This window comes from Dermacentor albipictus, chromosome 3, assembly GCF_038994185.2.
Source record: "Dermacentor albipictus isolate Rhodes 1998 colony chromosome 3, USDA_Dalb.pri_finalv2, whole genome shotgun sequence".
NCBI lineage: Eukaryota > Metazoa > Arthropoda > Arachnida > Ixodida > Ixodidae > Dermacentor > Dermacentor albipictus.
Window position 1 is genome coordinate 154,270,506 of NC_091823.1, and position 18,270 is coordinate 154,288,775.

Consider the following 18,270-nt stretch of genomic DNA (forward strand, 5'->3'; position numbering starts at 1 on the left):
AGTTGATGTAAGCATAGGCAACGGCACAGCACAGTGATACATGCTTTCAATGGAAAAGCAGTGCTAGGCACTGTGCTAGATGGCCGTACATGTAGTTAAACATATTTTATTCATGGAGGTTAGGTGAATATTGTCGCTAAGTTTCAATAAGGATGCCAACAAACATAATCGTAATCATCACTGGAGTTGCAAGGCGTAACATGTATTCATGCACGGATTTTTGACAATGGGTGTACTGGCTGACAAACGCTCTTTAAAAAAAGTAGGTTTTGAGACAGCTGAAATCACTCATTGCATTGGTGGCTTGCTTTGTGGAAGTGCCTCTTTCCTGTGGGTAATGTTGTGTTGTTATTTATGACACGCTAAAACACCCTTAATGGAGTATGTTGTTTTAGAGTGTGTGCCTAAAGGTTTAGCATTTGTCGATGAATGCGCCATGAAATTGGTTGTGCGAGAATATCTGCATTTGGAATCGGCTGTCAAAGCCCGAGTATTACCAACCGCCAAAGAAACGGGCAAAATAGCTAAAGAAAGCTTTGGTTTTAAAATAACTTCATGAACGCCCGGGATTTACCGAATGAAGATTGCAAGAATGTTGGCAGAAGCGACTCAGTATGCCTTGTGATTACTTGCAGGTGAACGATGTCGTCAACCTCACACGTGCTGAGATGCTGGCTCGCATGGAACGCTACGCCGTGGGTTTCCGGCAGTATGGCGTGCTGCCAGGGGACCGGATCTGCATTCACCTGGATAGCGGAGTGGAAAATCTATTAGCAATGTATGGCTGCGTTCTAGCTGGAGCTACCATTGTCTTAGCCAAGACGTCGCTCACAGAAAGTAAGGAGGGAAAATATTTGGCATAATTTCCCTGCATGTATTTGACTAGAGGGTTACATTTTAGACAGACATCCAGAAAAGTGTGTGCAAGTGTTTTTGGTAAAACAATTAGTAGCAAGTGCCCCAGTGACAGCTTTTACTAAAATAAGAATCGCCTAAAACCAGCAGTTTCTCATGCAAATCGAAATAATGCAAGCGATAGCAAGGTTTATGCTACGCTCAGGATCATCGGCCAGTAAACTTACAATACAGAGAAGCCACCAGTCAGCGCGATAGAGCATCCGAAATAACTACTTCGGCGATATATTAGGCAGCACCATGCAGATGTCTGGCCAGTAAGAACGCGAGCGTAATGGGAAGCGCTAGCAGCGACAGCAAGCACACAACCGAACACGTTCTTTCCCATTCTCCCAGCATACACAGGTATTCACACGTGACTACGCTTGCCCGCCATGAAGACCGGTCGCTTTCAGAGCATACAGTCGTTCAATGTCGGCCTATGGAGTCGTAACACCACGATTCATTTAAGGCAACCCTGAAGTGTTTTGCGTTCTAGTGGCCTGTTAGACTGTAGGGCGCATGGATGTTCCACACATGCTCAATTTATTTTCTTTCACGCCGTTGCTTTCTCTATTTGGTCAAATTTCCCGTCGTTTCTTTCCTCCAACCCTTTAACCAGTGCAGGGTAGCAAACCAGAATCTGTTCAGGTCAACTTCCTTGCCTTCCTCACCACCTTTACTCTCGCTCTGCTGCTGGCAGTGGCGTTACAGGTGTCGCACCTCCATGGCAAACAATGTTAGAGCTCTGCGGAAAACTGTCGGCCTTTGCCAGCACCGGGAAAAAAGTTCTGGGTAGGTTTAGCTTGAGGGTAGCTGTCCATTCGACACAAACTATTGCTTGCACTGTAGGCAGTGTGGCTTGCATGCCGCGGTTCATCAAGGAACAAATAAAAAGGAACAACAAAAACAAAACTCACAACTGAACCAACATTTCGTGGTTACTTAACACCGCGAGAAGAATGAAAAACGAAGCACATTTCAACATTGTGCGCCTAGAAGGTATCTGCTTATGTTCTTTTTTATGCTTGCACTGATGCACTTTCTGTAACAACGATCATAGCTGTTTCGTGTCTATTCAAGAAGTCAGTAATCTGGTATGATAATTTTTGCGAACTGTAGTTAGTGCGAATCTTTTCTTTGTTACAAGTGCTACGGCAGAGGTTGTACGGGTGTTCTCTATGGACCTATTTTTCTAAGTACAATGAAGAATTCTTTCATTTGAGTACATATAATTAAGCTTGTTTTTGCACATAATGTTTTTTATAGTCATGGTTCGGTGCTTTTGAAATGGGACAGAGCTTGCTGAACGCGGAACATTCTCTATGTGACGCAACACTGTTTTCTGTGGTAAATGTAGGTTCTCAAAATTTTTTTTCGTGGTCGTACCCCATACAAGAAGGCAGTAGTACAGATTAGAGTGTACCAGGGTATAATTGTTTTTAACCATGGTAGTAACCGGTACTTTGGTTTGTGAGTGACTCAGATTGTTCGTGAGACCTCTGTTTCGGTTTTTGCGACATGTGCTGATCAACTTACGTTTTCCTGAAAAACTAAACCAAGAAATATATGGGATGCAAACCGTTCGATTTGCTGATTTTCGAAGTGAAGAGCAATGTCTGTCACACATTTATTTTTTGATCTAAACACAATACATTTGTTTTGTTCGTGTTTAGAGCTAATTCCTTCACGCCAAGCCACACTGATAAGTTTTCAAGCCACGTATTCGGCTGTCTCTCCATGTCCCCTATATTAGCCCCTGAAAAGAATATGTTGTTGTCATCAGCACAGAGGATAATTTCTGGGGTTAGCGGAATATTTACGATGTCATTGATAACGGCCATGCGCGGCGCCTAGAGGGACTCTACTGAAGGCCGCGTAGCGGTGTCCGTTAGAACCGCAGGCAGGTCTCGTGCTGGAGACACTAGCTTCCAGTGCAGGCATGACGGTGGCATCACTTGTGTGTGCGTGCGCATTGCCTCTTGTGCGCGTCCCAGGCAGTTTCTTCTGCGGTGTCGATGTGCGCCAGGAAATCGCACTGTACAACATTGGACATGTGTCCTACTTCATGGCTGTCTGGTGCGACATTGCCTTCTTACGCGCCAAGTGTTTGCTGCAGACGAGCATAAATAGCTTGGCTACGAAGTGAAGCTCTTCGCCAGTATTCTCCTTTCATTATAACCCCGCAGCCGCCAATCTCATCATATGTTGGCCGGTCAGTGGTTGACGCACATGATGGCACGAACGACGATCGAAAACAACCGGATTTGTTAACGATGGTTACAGATTGCACGATCCGCTATCGCCGAGTGCGTATTCCCGCTCCAAACGTTCGTCGTCACGTGATGCGCCTTTTCCCGCCTCACTCGCCAGTCGCTTGCCGTACTTCTCCGCCTTGCCGACGGGTGCCGGTAGCACCTCAGCTAACACGGCCGGTCATCAATCGATTGCGTCCTCGCAATAGTCTGTGACGTAGTCTTCGAGTTTCCGCGGCGGTTTCTTTCGACGTGGCTGACTGACAGCTGTTCGAAACGGCATCTGTTCGCCTTCGTTTAGCGGCAGTTTGACACACGTATAACTTTGGTCTTGAACGCGATAATTGTAGTCGCACTCCGTGGTTCTTTCTTCACGTTCAGCTTGTGACTGGGTCCGGTTGAAGTCGTGTTGCGCGTAGAGATGCTTTAGCTGCCTGGCTGTAGGGAGCCGCGTTTCTCCTGTCCCCTTGGAGATGGTGTACGATTCTTTCGCCGCCGTTGTGATTGTGTAAGGTCCGTCGTACATTCGATCTAGTTTTGTTGGTCTCGTACCTTTATGATACCAATCTTCATAACCCACATTGAAATATGGTGCTTTGTGTTTGGAGTCGTACTTGCGCTTGAGCTAGTGAAAACAGCCGATTAGCGTAGTTCGTGCTTCGTCGCGCTTAGCTTTTGCTTGATCTTGTGGTTCCATCGGTGCCGAGAGCTCATTGTCGATGGTTCGACGGGGCACGTAATCGTACAGCAGTTGAAGCGGTGACATGTGCAGACCAACGTGTGGCTGGTTGTTCACCTGGAACGCTGTTTCCTTTAGGTATTCGCTCCAGTGGTAGTTAACAAAGACGAAGTGCGAGGTTGCTGCCTCTAGAGAACAAAGTAAAGTGTCATTCTCTTTGATCTGACTGCTTTCTCGTTTCCTCTGGCAATAATTGGCGTTCGCTGATTGGGATTTGCGATAGGGAAGTTTGGAAATGCCTCAGCAAATAAAGCATAACCCGTGGGGATCGTCCTCATTCCAGAACTGCTGTCATGCCAAGAAGGAATGATTCACTGGTCAGCAGTGGAAGTTTAAGCTATTTGTAGAAAAAGAGCATAGGAGAAATTTATAGATATGGAGTTGACGTAAGCATAGGCAACGGCACAGCATAGTTATACATGCTTTCAATAGAAAAGCAATGCTAGGCACTCTACTAGATGGCGGTACATGTAGTTAAACATATTTGATTCATGCAGGTTAGGTGAATACTATCGCTAAGTTTCAAAATGGATGCCAACAAACATAATCATCATCATCATCACTGTAGTTGCTGGGCGTAACATGTTTGCGCAAGTATGCACGGCTTTTTGACAATGGGTGTACTGGCTGCACATATGCTCTTTAAAAAAGTAGGTTTTGAGACAGCTCAAGTCACTCATTGCATTGGTGGTTTGCTTTGTGGAAGTGCTCCAGTGGTCCATGCTGCCATTAAATTTCTTCCTGAGCTCTGACATTTTGCATGTGCACGCTCGACAGGACAGTTTGTTCGGGTGCATAGGGCACGGTCAACCTGTGGTGAATGCTCTTCTCTATGAAATAACCTGCTGCTGTTCGTGAAGTGAACACTGTCATTGTCTGTTATCACGGTGTCCGGCATCCCGAATGTGAATAGGATGTACTTATCAAGAAAACGTTGCACGTGTTCCGTTCACGTGTCTGGTACAGCACGTATAGTGATGAATCTCGTGGTGACATCAACAGCCGTTATGAAAAATTTGTTGGTGTCCTCGGTGCTCATTGGCCCAACGGGGTCCATAGCAGTGGTGTTGAATGGTGCCTGCTTTGGCATGTGCGGGTATAGCAAACCAGTTTGTGTTCCTGTCTGAACGTTGTACCTTTGTGACGTTTTGCATTCTCGCACGTAGCCTTCATCACGGTTCATCCTGTGCCAGAAATATCGTTGCTGGACTGTTTGGAGTGTGAGAAAATCACCATGGCCGTCCTCGTCGTGGTACGACGTCACAACTACCTGCTTTAGGCTTTTCTGGTACTACGAAGAGATGTTTCTCTCGTTCTCTATCTGGAGTCACCTGTACAAGTATGTATTGTACGTTCCCATACGGTGTTTCCTTCGTTTCTCCTCGAGCTTGATCGATGATCTGAGCAAGCGTAGGATCATATCTTTGCACTCGGTTAAGTCGATCGTTTTCAGCCTTCAGGACAAGGATGTGCTGTCATCCCTGGGAATCGCGACAGCGTATCTGCAATGACATTTGTCTTGCCTTACGTGTGGCGAATCGTAAAGTTGTATGACATCAGGTCCAGCACGATGCGTGCGAATCGCCTCTGCGGATTCTTGTTTGGCATGATGTGCGCTATCGCCCAGTTGTCAGTGTGTATTTCTAAGTGCTGTAGCCCTTGGCTGTAATGACAAAATTTGTTTGTCACAGCCCACTGCACCGCGATCGCCAGCGAATCTGTTGAGCGCTTGTGCTTAGCTGAGTCGGGCACCTTTTAAAGCGAAAGCTTTACTACGCCAGCCAGCCAGCCATTTCGGCTCTTCGCGCCGTATGCCGTATGCAGGCAGCCGTATGCCATATGCCTTGGCAGACGAACGACCTTCAGGCGCCATTGCCCCTTGCTCCACCAGATGTGCTATGCTAGGGTATAGAGAGAGGAAGTGTCGCGCCGCGGGGTGTGTGTGTGTAAATATATATATACGTATATATATATATATATAGCAAGGTTGTTCTTTCTCGTCGTCGTTGTCTCTCTCCTAGCCACAGCTCCACTGCTCCCTATTTTACAATATATATATATATATATATATATATATATATATATATATATATATATATATATATATATATATATATAGGAGCTGTGGCTAGGAGAGAGACAACGGCGACGAGAGAGAACAAGCATGTTTCGGTGTTCGGTCGCATACACTACCTCTCGCTGCTCCAACGTTCTAGTCGCGAACGCTTACTGCTCACAGTGCTTCGCGACATTTGGTGGAGGTGCTGCACTTATTGCAAACCTGGAACTCCAAAGCCGGATGGTCCCTGTCACATCTCTCATGCCTGAGGATACTAGTCCTACCACGCCACCCATGGCACCACCTCCAGTCGTCTGTCGTGGTGCGCCACGCCAACAGGATCCTCCCATATTCAATGGCACTGACGATCATGACGTTGAGGACTGGCTGTCATCATACAACCGAGTGAGTGCCCACCACAAATGGTCGGAAGCTGACAAGCTTGGCTACGTACCATTCTACCTTTGCGGGGTCGCCCATCTTTGGTTCCGCAACCACTTGGCTGACTTTTCCACCTGGACAGCATTCCGAATGGCACTTCAAGAAGTATTCGGTCACCCTGTTGTGCGCAAACTTCGGGCTGAACAGCTTCGCTGTCGTGCCCAACAAAAGGGCGAAACTTTTACGAGCTACATTGAAAATGTAGTTGACATCTGCCGGCGTATAGACCCAGATATACCCGAAGACGACAAGGTCAAGAACATCTTGAAAGGCATAGAACATGACGCCTTCCAAATGCTCTTGGCAAGGAATCCTCAGATGGTCAACGACATCATAATGCTTTGCCAGAGCTATGAGGTGCTGCGCAAACAACGGCTTTCTACGCGCCAAGCACTCGCTCCGGGCGTCATGCTTTCAGCTCTGAGTGATGGTGTCACTTCTACTCCTTGCAGTTCAGAAATTTTCGACAGAATCAAGCAATTTGTACGAGAAGAAGGGGCGCACTAACTTTCTCTTCTGCCAGTCGCTCCAGCCTCAGAGCCGCGCTTGTCTCCAGGTCTCCGTCACATGATACAAGAAGAAGTCGCTAACGCAGTACCACGTGCTCATCAACAGCCACCTACGCCTGCGCCACTTACGTATGCTGCCGTTGTTGCTAATCCAAGGCCTCCTTCTGCAGGTAATCAATCCAGACATAGCAGCGCCTTTCCCTCATCTCCGCAAGCATCTGCAACATATTGACGCGAAATAGGTTTGCACGTGTTGACACGGGACCCTTAAGGCGAGAACGACGAAGTTCGTGGTTGCGCGCGGGCTCTCCGAGGACCAGCCATCGCTAAAGGCAGATGTTTTGTCCCACTCTGTCGGTGCTAAACTGTTTTAGTTGCCATAGCTGGGTGACATTTCTTGTGGACGTGCTGGGTACGGTCGATGTTAAGATCTCCGGAGCATACCCCTGACCTAAGCCCTGCGAGTAGTTCAACCGAGCTTACCCCTGTGCACGTACGTGCCAGCCGACGCCTCCAGGGACTCCAGCCACAGCACGGTCTGCTACCTGAACGAACTAAAATGACGACCCAACCACCTCCCGCCACTCCTGCAGCATCGCAGGTTGTCGTCAATCACATCCGGACGCCGAATCTGTTCCACGGAAGTGCTTCAGAGGACCAATGACTGGCTTGACCATTTTGACCGGGTTGCCAACCTCAACGACTGGAACCACGAGCGTAAGCTACATTACGTGTACTCCACTCTTGAAGATTCTGCGAAAATATGGTTTGAGAACCACGACGCGACTCTGACGTCATGGGAAGAATTTCGTAGGCAGTTCCTCAATGCCTTCGCCAGGGCGGACAGGAAGGAGAGAGCGGAGTTAGCGTTGGAGGCAAGAATTCAAGGCCCCAATGAGCGAGTGACTGCGTACGTAGAAGACTTGAATCGGCTGTTCAGACGTGCGAACCCTTTGATGACTGAAACAAAGAAGGTGCGCCATCTCATGTGTGGCGTCAAAGCGGAAATCTTTGCTGGCCTAATTCGAAATCCACCGACGACACTTGCAGAGTTCCATGATGAAGCCGCTACTATGGAAAAGGCCCTTCAACAGTGGGCCAGGCAAAACAACCGCGACGCCGTGATTTCAAGGGAGCTCTCTGCCGTTACCCTCGGTAACGACATTGGCGCCTTGCGAGAACTCATCAGGGCTGTCGTCAAGGAGGAACTGCAGAAGATGCAGACGACCACGGCCCCTGTGGGACAACTTTCCATTGCGAAAATGGTGCGCGCCAAGGTCCGACAGGCCATCCATGTTCCTGGGACTCCAGGGACATGGACGGAATATCCTCCACTACGACGACAACGACGAAAACAGAACGACGCAGACGTACAGACGGAGTCGAACACCTTACGAGAGGTAGTAACGTCGAACATTCCCGTCACCATAGACGACGAAGAAATAACGGCGTTAATCGACACTGGAGCGGACACCTCAGTTATAAGCATGGACCTCGCCTGCAAGCTGAAGAAAGTTTCTACCGAGTGGACAGGGTCGCAGATTCGAACTGCAGGAGGACATCTGCTAACCCTGGTAGGAAGATGCACAGCCCGAGTGAGCATTCGCGGGTTTACGTACCTCGGAGATTTCGTTATCCTCCCATGCTGCTCGAGGGACCTAATTCTGGGAATGGACTTTCTGCAGGCTAATGGAGCTGTGATCAACTTACAAAAGTCGCGGGTAACGTTTTCGACAGCGCAGGCCTTAGCAGGGAGCAGCACTGACGACACGTATGTCAACGCCTTGAGGATTGTTGACGAGAACATCACGGTGCCGCCAAGGAGCAGCGTATTGACCCTCGTCACCTGCGACGCATTCGACGGCTATGAGGGTATTGCCGAGGCAAATATCCCGCTGCTGCTTGAAAAACACATCTGCATCGCCCGGGGCCTTGTTCGAATACAGCATAAGTGCTCGAAAGTGTTGTTGACAAACTTCAGCCATGAGTATCAGCACGTCCCTCAAGGTACAGCTGTGGCATTCCTAAACGAAATTGCTGACTTCTCCGATATCGGCACGTTACAAGTGACTTCACCGGACGCAACAACTCACGCCAGCCTGAATACCCGCGTCCACATTAATGCTGACTTAGCAGATGTCCAGAAGGATCAGCTGCTGGGCCTACTGACAGAATTCTCCGGCTGTTTTTCCACGGAATCCAAAGTCCAGCGCACTTCCGTTACGCAACACCGGATAGTTACAGAGGAGTCGGCGCGGCCTGTTCGTCTGCATCCGTATCGCGTGTCACCTATGGAGCGGGAGGCGATTAAGCGTCAAGTTCAAGAAATGCTAAATGATGACGTCATCCAGCCGTCGCCAAGTCCGTGGGCATCGCCTGTCGTACTAGTAAAAAAGAAAGACAACACACTCCGCTTCAGCCTTGACTACAGACGGCTTAACCGAGTCACCAAACGCGACGTTTATCCCCTGCCACGGATGGATGACGCTTTGGACCGTCTGCGTCATGCTCAGTTCTTCACTTGGTTAGACCTAAAGTTAGGCTACTGGCAAACCGAAGTGGATGAGCGTGACCGTGAAAAAACCGCCTTCGTGACTCCCGATGGGCTGTACGAATTTGAAGTGCTGCCTTTCGGTCTCTGTTCCGCCCCTGCTACGTTCCAACGAATGATGGAGACTGTACTCGTTGGACTAAAGTGGCACACGTGTCTAGTGTACCTAGACGACGTTGTTGTGTTTTCCAGCACGTTCGATGAACATCTCGCCCGGCTACGAAATGTTCTTACCGCAATACGCAAGGCCAACCTCACCATCAAGCCTGAAAAATGTTACTTTGGCTTCCAGGAACTCAAGTTTCTAGGCCACGTGGTCAGCTCCCAAGGAGTACGACCAGACCCAGAAAAACTCGCTGCCGTTGCCGAGTTTCCTCGTCCTAAAGACAAAAAGTCTGTTCAGCGGTTCCTGGGACTCTGCGCTTACTACCGTCGTTTCGTTGAAGGCTTCTCAAGGATTGCTGAACCGCTCACGAGACTGACGCGACAAGATGTGCCCTTTGCGTGGACGGAAGAACAAGAGCAGGCCTTCACCGAATTGCGTAAACGCCTTCAATCCGCTCCAGTGCTGGCGCATTTTGATGACACCGCGGCAACTGAAATACACACCGACGCCAGCAACGTAGGACCCGGGGCCATTCTGGTTTAATGGCAAGATGGCGCAGAACGTGTAATTGCGTACGCCAGTCGTAGTCTGACAAAAGCAGAAGCTAATTATTCAACGACCGAAAAAGAATGCTTAGCAGTCGTGTGGGCAATCAGCAAGTTCCGACCCTACTTAAACGGCCGCCCATTTCGAGCGATCAGTGATCACCACTCGCTCTGCTGGCTTGCCAATCTACGAGACCCGTCAGGTCGCCTCGCTCGTTGGAGCCTCCGCCTCCAGGAATACGGCATAACTGTTGTCTACAGATCCGGCCATAAGCATAGCGACGCTGACTGCTTGTCAAGTTCTCCTAAACCCTTGACATCCTCCGACTTGGAGCTAGATTTGCCGTTTCTTGGTGTCGTCGACGTGGTGCGCATGGCTGACTATCAACGTGCAGACTCTGAGCTGCTTCCAGTCATCCGATATCTCGAGGGAGCTGACGTTGTTGTCCCACGCCCACTTTCACGAGGATTGACGTCGTACTGCCTGCGAAACGATGTCCTGTACAAGAAAAATTTCGAGAACAGCCAGGAAACGTTCCTTCTCGTCGTTCCGACGGCACTGCGCGAGGAAGTTTTACAGGCGTGTCACGACGATCCCTGTGCCAGCCACTTAAGCTTCGCGAGGACATCAGCGCGCATACGGCAAAAATACTATTGGCCACACCTATTTTCATCGGTTCAGCGCTATGTGCGAACATGCCGTGACTGTCAGAGGCGTAAAGTTCCACCCGTCAAGCCTGCCGGCCTCCTCCAGCCCTTGGATCCGCCTCCGGCGCCGTTCCAGCAAGTGGGAATGGACCTTCTTGGGCCGTTCCCCACGTCCTCCTTGCAAAATAAGTGGATAATCGTGGCAACTGACTATTTAACTCGCTATGCGGAGACAAAAGCTGTGCCGCGGGGAACTGCTGCTGAAGTCGCCAGCTTCTTCGTCCACAACATCGTGCTTCGCCACGGTGCACCCGCTGTACTCATTACTAACCGCGGTGCAGCGTTTACAGCGGAGTTATTACAACAAGTCGTCACACTGGCGCACACCGACCACCGATAGACCACAGCCTATCATCCCCAAACTAACGGCTTAACAGATCGCCTAAACAGATTATTAGCCGACATGCTCTCCATGTAGATTGATGTGGAACACAAAAGATGGGATGAAATTTTGCCATACGTCACGTTTGCTTATAATACAGCTGTGCAGGAGACCACCGAGTTTACACCATGCGAGCTTGTTTACGGACGTCGCCTTAGAACCCCCTTAGACGCCATGCTCCCGGTAGACCAAGGAACCACAAGGAATGACAACACTGAAGATTTCGTCGAGAAAGCCGAGGAAGCTCGCCAGCTTGCTCGGAATCGCATCCCCACCCAGCAGAATGCCGACGCCTGCCGTTACAACCGGACCCGAGGGAATGTCCAGTACTTACCAAGCGACCGCGTGTGGGTGTGGACACCTATCCGACAACGCGGGCTTTCAGAGAAATTGTTGCGCCGCTACTTCGGCACCTACGAAGTCGTACGCCGCCTCAGTGATGTGAACTACGAGGTGGTGCCTCGAACCTCTGATCCTGGTTCGAACCGACGCCGTCCAATTGCTGAAGTCGTCCACGTAGTACGGATGAAGCCGTACTGCGCACGCCAGGGCTAAGCAACCCTCAAAAACCGCTTCAGCATTGTGTACATTCCTGTATGTGTTTTTTCTTTCTTTTCATGTTGACACTCTTGCCCATAGTGCGCGCCCGCTGCCCTTGAAGCGACCGGGCCGGTCACTTTTGAGAGGGGAGAAATGACGCGAAATAGGTTTGCACGTGTTGACACGGGACCCTTAAGGCAAGAACGACGAAGTTCGTGGTTGCGCGCGGGCTCTCCGAGGACCAGCCATCGCTAAAGGCAGACGTTTTGTTCCAGTCTGTCGATGCTAAACTGTTTTAGTTGCCATAGCTGGGTGACAATATTCTCCTGCGCCCTCCCCTCCCCCCCCACCCCCCAAGCAGGTACTGGCCGCCACAGCAGCCCGTGCGCCCACCTCGCCAATATTTCCAACAGTCTCCGCCCGCTGTTCTCAATCCATGGCGCACCCCTGACAATCGGCCTACCTCTTATTCCTGCGGCCTACCCGGGCATGTAGCACGGCTTTGCCGCCAGCGTGGATGGTATCCTTCGGATTCTCCGAGGGCACAAAGTACCGGTTTCGACTCTCCGTCCCGTTCTGCTACTGCCGCTCAGCCATTCGAAGCCTCGTCTCCTCTTTCCCGACCCTTCAATACCCGTGGGTCTCCGTCTCCCCATCGGCATTCTCTGTCGCCGCTTATCCGTCGTCCTGAAGCTATCCGAGAGGAAAACTAAGAACCGCAGTTCCAGAGGCAAGTACTGCGATCGCAGCGAACTCCTCAAGACCGCGTATATTTCCTGCGAACGTCCTTGAAGTTTATGCAGAAGACATTGCCGTTCATGCGCATGTAGACATGGGAGCAGCAATATCAGTGATTTCGGACCAGCTTCGTCTTACCCTTCGAAAAGTCGCGACGACTTATTCAGCCATTTCATTACGTACAACAAGCGCTGCGCCGATTGAACCCTTCGGGAAGTGTACCGTGCGTGTTGGTATAAGCAGCGCTTTATACCATATTGAGTTCGTTGTTCTGTCTCGCTGCTCCCATGCCGTGAGTTTAGGATGGGACTTTCTGTCCTCTCATCATGCCGTTATAGATTGTGCCCGTGCTGAACTCGCGCTGTCGCCATTCGGCACCAACGTGTTTGAAGATACTGTTGACACTTCCGGTCGTGTGGTCGTCACCGCCGACACCGAGATTCCTCCATACTCTGCCGCACTTGTACCCGTTTCCTGCGTTTCCTACGCCGTCTAAGCTTGTTGCTCGCCGCCATCCTTTCTTGCTTCCTTTCGCCCTTGCCATTCAACCAGGTTCGAGCGCAGTTTATGTATCGAACCTGTTTCCTTGCCCTGCTAGGCTGCTCCTCAATGAGTGTCTTGGTTATGCCGACGAGATCGAACCAAGCTTCCTTTACGATGTGACCGACGACCCGACTTCTCCTCCGGTTGACGCTCTGGCCCTTCAAGTTTCTCCTCCCACGCCGCCGTGTGACCCAACATTTTACCAGAGTATTGATCCCAACCTCACTCCAGCGCAGCACGCCCAGATCGTCCATCTTCTAGACCGCTTTCGCGAGCCATTCGACCTACAACAATCTCGCTTAGGACGTACTTCCAACAATCTCGTATAGGCCGTTCTTCCACTGTTGTCCATCACATTGACACCGGCAACCATGCGCCTTTACGTCAAGGATGTATCGTGTATCCGCCACGGAGCGTAACGTGATCGCTGAGCAAGTTGCAGACATGCTCCAACGCGGTGTCACACAACCTTCGCACAGTCCCTGGGCTTCTCCCGTAGTGCTGGTAAAAAAGAAAGATGGCACAATTCGCTTTTGCGTGGACTACAGGCGACTTAATGAGATCACACGCAAGGGCGTTTATCCGCTACCCCGTATTGACGACGCGCTAGACTGCCTCTAAGGCGCGTAATTCTACTCATCCTTAGACTTAAGCTCCGTGTACTGGCAAGTGCCAGTGGCTGAGTCAGACCATCCGAAAACGGCCTTCATCACACCTGACGGTTTTTCTGAATTCAACGTGATGCCATTTGGCCTGTGTAATGCGCCTGCCACATTTGAAAGAATGATGAACAACATCTTGTGCGGCCTCAAATGGCAGATATGCCTGTGTTATATGGACGACATCGTTATCTGTTCACCGGACTTTCCTTCCCACTTACTTCGACTTGAACGCATCCTAAAGGGCATCGCCGATGCTGGCCTCCAGCTTAACTTGAAGAAGTGTCACTTCGCTGCCCGGCAGCTGGTCATCCTCGGCCATGTCGTGTCGAAAGAAGATGTACACTCTGATCCGGCGAAACTACAAGCTGTTGCCCAGTTTCCCCGACCAACGACTTTGAAAAAACTGCGCAGCTTCATTGGATTAGCGTCATACTATCGCCGTTTAATCCGCAATTTCGCCACTATAACAGCACCTTTAACGCAGCTTCTTCATGGTGGCCACAGCCTTTCAACCTGGTCACCGGATTGTGATGCCGCCTTCACAAAGCTGCGTCGTCTCTTGACGTCACCACCAATCCTACGCCATTTCGACCAAAGTGCTCCAACTGAAATACACACGGATGCGAGTGGCATTGGCCTTGGGGCCGTTCTCGCTCAGAGAAAGGCTGGCTTCGATGAGTACGTCGTTGCCTTCGCCAGTCGTGCACTAACTAAACATGAATCGAACTATTCTGTCACAGAAAAGGAATGCCTGGCTATAATTTGGGCCATAACCAAATTCCGTCCGTGTCTTTATGGCCGCCTGTTTGACGTCATAACTGATCACCATTCGCTGTGCTGGCTGTCGTCCTTAAAAGAACCATCTGGTCGTTTTGCTCGATGGGCCCTTCGACTGCAGGAGTACGACATTCACTTGCTGTATCGTTCTGGCCGAAAACATTCGGATGCGGATGCCTTGTCTCGTTCGCCACAAACAGACTAGGCTAGCTTCCAGAAGGCCTCATTGTCCGAGTCTTCCCTTGCTGCCACGGACATTCTTCTGGAGCGGAAGAAAGACCCATGGATTGTGTGCCTGCTGCGTTTTTTGTCCAGCCCATCGACACCCACTACCAATCGCGCATTACGTCGCCAAGCACATCACTTCTCCATTCGCGACGGGCTCTTGTACCGTCGCAACTACCTACCGGGTGGCCGCAAATGCTTGCTTGTCATCCCGCGACACCTGCGTTCGGATATTTGCGCAGCGGTACACGACGATCCCCAGTGCGCGCATGCAGGGGTACTGAAAACATATGCTCCTGTCTGGTTTGCCAACGCCATAAAGATCCCCCTCGTCGTTCAACCGCCCCATCGCAGCCTTTGCCTTGCCCAGCACGTGCTTTTGATCGAGTAGGCATCGACATTTATGGACCTCTGCCAACCACATCAGATGCCAATCGCTGGGTAATCGTAGCCATCGACCATCTTACGCGCTATGTGGAAACTTCCCCTTTGTCCAGCGCTTCTGCACGTGACGTCGCCTGGTTTCTCCTGCACCACATCATCCTTCGCCACGGAGCTCCCAGAGAATTACTCAGTGACAGAGGCCGCGTCTTCCTCTCCGACGTCATCGAGGCTCTCCTCAAAGAATGCCGCATCATTCATCGCACCACTACAGCGTATCATCCGCAGGCTAATGGCATGACCGAGCGCTTTAATCGCACTCTAGGTGACATGCTGGCCATGTACGTTGCATCCGACCAAACCAAATGTGACCATGTTCTACCTTTTCTGACCTACGCTTACAACACCGCCACGCAGACTACCACGGGATTTTCGCCCATCTTTCTACTGTACGGACGCGAACCTTTTTCCACAATGGATACTATCCTTCCGTACCGCCCTGACTCCACGGAAACAACTACTCTATCCGAAGCTGCTGCACACGCAGAAGAGTGTCAAGCTTACCTGTAAATTTACGTCAGAAGACCAGCAACGCCAGAAGCACCATCGAGAAAGTTCCAGTGCTCCTGTATCCTATGCCCCTGGCTCGCTAGTGTGGCTGTGGCTAGGAGAGAGACAACGACGACGAGAAAGAACAACCTTGTGGCGGTGCGCGGTCGGCTACACTAGCTCTCGCTGCTCCAACGTTCTAGTCACGAACGCTTACTGCTCAAAATGCTTCGCGACAATATATATATATATATATATATATATACATATATATATATATATATATATATATATATATATATATATATATATATATATATACATATATATATATATATATATATATATATATATATATATATATATATATATATATATATGCGCGCTTCGCCTCAGCGTATTTAGTCGTTATGGAGAGCGCGAAAGAGACGCAACAACGACAGAACGAAGCCCGGAAGAGACAACGTGCTCAAGAGATGCCAGAAGAACGCGCCGCGCGACTCGAGAAGCGTCGTAAAGAAGGTGCGGCTAGAAGAAGCCGTGCCACGTCCCGGAGTGACTCTTCAACTGCGGAAGAGACCGCTTTGAGTTCTCGAGACCACCGGAATGCAACGCTACATAGACGTTACCTATTCGTTACCTAGCCTAGCCGTTACCTGAACAGTGTCTCTTGTCGTGTCTATCAAATAGAGCTAAACCAAACGCTTCACCACAAGCATAGCCATGCAGCTCTTGCTTTCGCAATTCAACTAGGGTTAACCAGAGCTAAACCAAAGGCAATTTTTCGCTTGCATATTCTACAATGCGTATTTCGTCCACGTGTTTCGCAAAAGTAGAGCACCAAACGCACTATATGATGCAAGGACGTGAACTTGTGTCAGGGGTGCTAGGTCGAAGTTTGAGAGTATTGGTACTTCAGTCAGTTTCTCAGCATGTCTATAGCTGTTTGGCATTCGGCAGTCCATGTTAGTAGTGCATCCTACTTCGTAAGCTTCGTCAGTGGTAGAGCGATCTTCGCGTAATCTTTGATGTTCTTCCTGTAGTGAGACGTCAGTCATAAGAATGATAGCACTTCCATTTTCGAGCGCGCTTGTCCGTAGTTCTTTGTGGCACCCCTACGTCGTGGGTCTATGGCAACTCCGTCTCTCGAAATTATCTACCCTAGGAAGCTGATAGAATCAGAAGCGAAAGTGCACTTCCTAAAGTCAACTCGCAGGTTCAGGTCTGTCAGTGTCTTCAAAACGCCGTTGATGGTTTGGATGTGTTGTTCAATGTGATCAGTGAAGATGCATATATCATCCATATACGCAACGACACCTCAGTTGTCCATGAGGGGTTGCAGGCCTTCATCCATGATGCTTTGCATGGTTGAAGGTGCTGTACACAACCCAAAGGTCATGTGTGTTGGCTCATAGTGTTCCCTCTTCAGTCACAAATGCTGCTTTATCGAGGTCACCTTCGCGTACTGGGACATTGAGGAAAGCTTTCTTCACATAAAGTTTTGAGAAATGTCACGACCGTGACACTTTGCAAAGTAATGTGTCGATTTTCGGCATTGGGTGCGCCCGTTTTATTGTCTTTGCGTTCAGAGAACGTTTGTCGATGCACATTCTTTTTGGTTTCGATTCGTGGTTTGGCTGGTCCACCACAATCACAGATGAGGCATATGCCAACTTCGACTTGCGGATGTTGCCCTTTTTCAGCCAGTCCTCGGTTTCTTTTCTTCTGAATTTTCTTTTCACATCAGTCATCATGAACGCTTGCATACGAACTGGTTTCGCATCGCTGAGGTTAATCGTAAGCTCGGCATGCAGAGACCCAATTCGTTGCCGGGTTTTATGAAAAAATGAATGTTGACGATGTGTACCGACCTAACCCTTTACGTATCGTCCGTAGTGAAATCTGCCGGTTGCATCTGTAATATGTCACGTCACACTTTCTCGTGTGATGGAAGCTTGGGACGCGCTTGTGGAGGTTGTTCACGGCAGCAGTTCCACACACTGCTGCAGTGGCTTCGTTTTCAACGCTGCACAGTGGCTGCTGTGGGGTGTTGTATTTTCGATGTTCCGCTTCAGGCGTTTCTTGTGAGCTGTTTTTCGCTATCCACTCACACGCATGTGATCCATTTGTGTATTGTTCGATCCAATCAAATTTGATGCACTGTCGCCAGTCAGTCCCTATTACACCGTCATGTGGCAAGTCGTTTACCACTTTTACATCGACGGTTATGCTTGCATTCTCCATGGCGATGTGAGCTTCGGTTGCTCCGACAGCAGCTGTTTAGTCTCCGTATGGCCTTTTGAGTATGCAGTCGGTCTCTAGTACAACATCGAAGTTATGTTTTCCTCCAACGCTATGACACTAGAGTCGCTGTTGATCCCGTATCCCATAGTGCTAGCATCTCTATGCCATTAATCTTCGTTTGTATAAGGATTAGGACCGCTGTATTACGACCGCTGGAGGATACCTCATTACGTCGACTGGAATCCGCAGAGCAAGAATTACCGTTCATGACCAGACTTACCCTGCCACCTTCGTTATCCTCCAACAGTGTTCACGAGACGTCATTCTCGGCATGGACTTCCTCAACCAACTCGGCGCAATCAACTCCCTGAAGTCGAAATCGATAACTCTGTCGGAAGATCAAGCAATACCGACGGAGAGCT

General features: G+C 49.7%; 1 protein-coding gene across 1 annotated transcript in view; it reads left to right on the forward strand.

Annotated features, from left to right (window-relative positions):
• Positions 1–703: 703 nt before the first annotated feature.
• Positions 704–18,270, forward strand: part of LOC135920025 (luciferin 4-monooxygenase-like) — a 125,262-nt gene continuing 107,695 nt past the window's right edge. Inside the window, exon 1 of the mRNA XM_065454091.2 lies at positions 704–837. Coding sequence (XP_065310163.2) covers positions 777–837 — 61 coding nt within the window. The 5' untranslated portion in view covers positions 704–776. The remainder of the gene's footprint in view (positions 838–18,270) is intronic.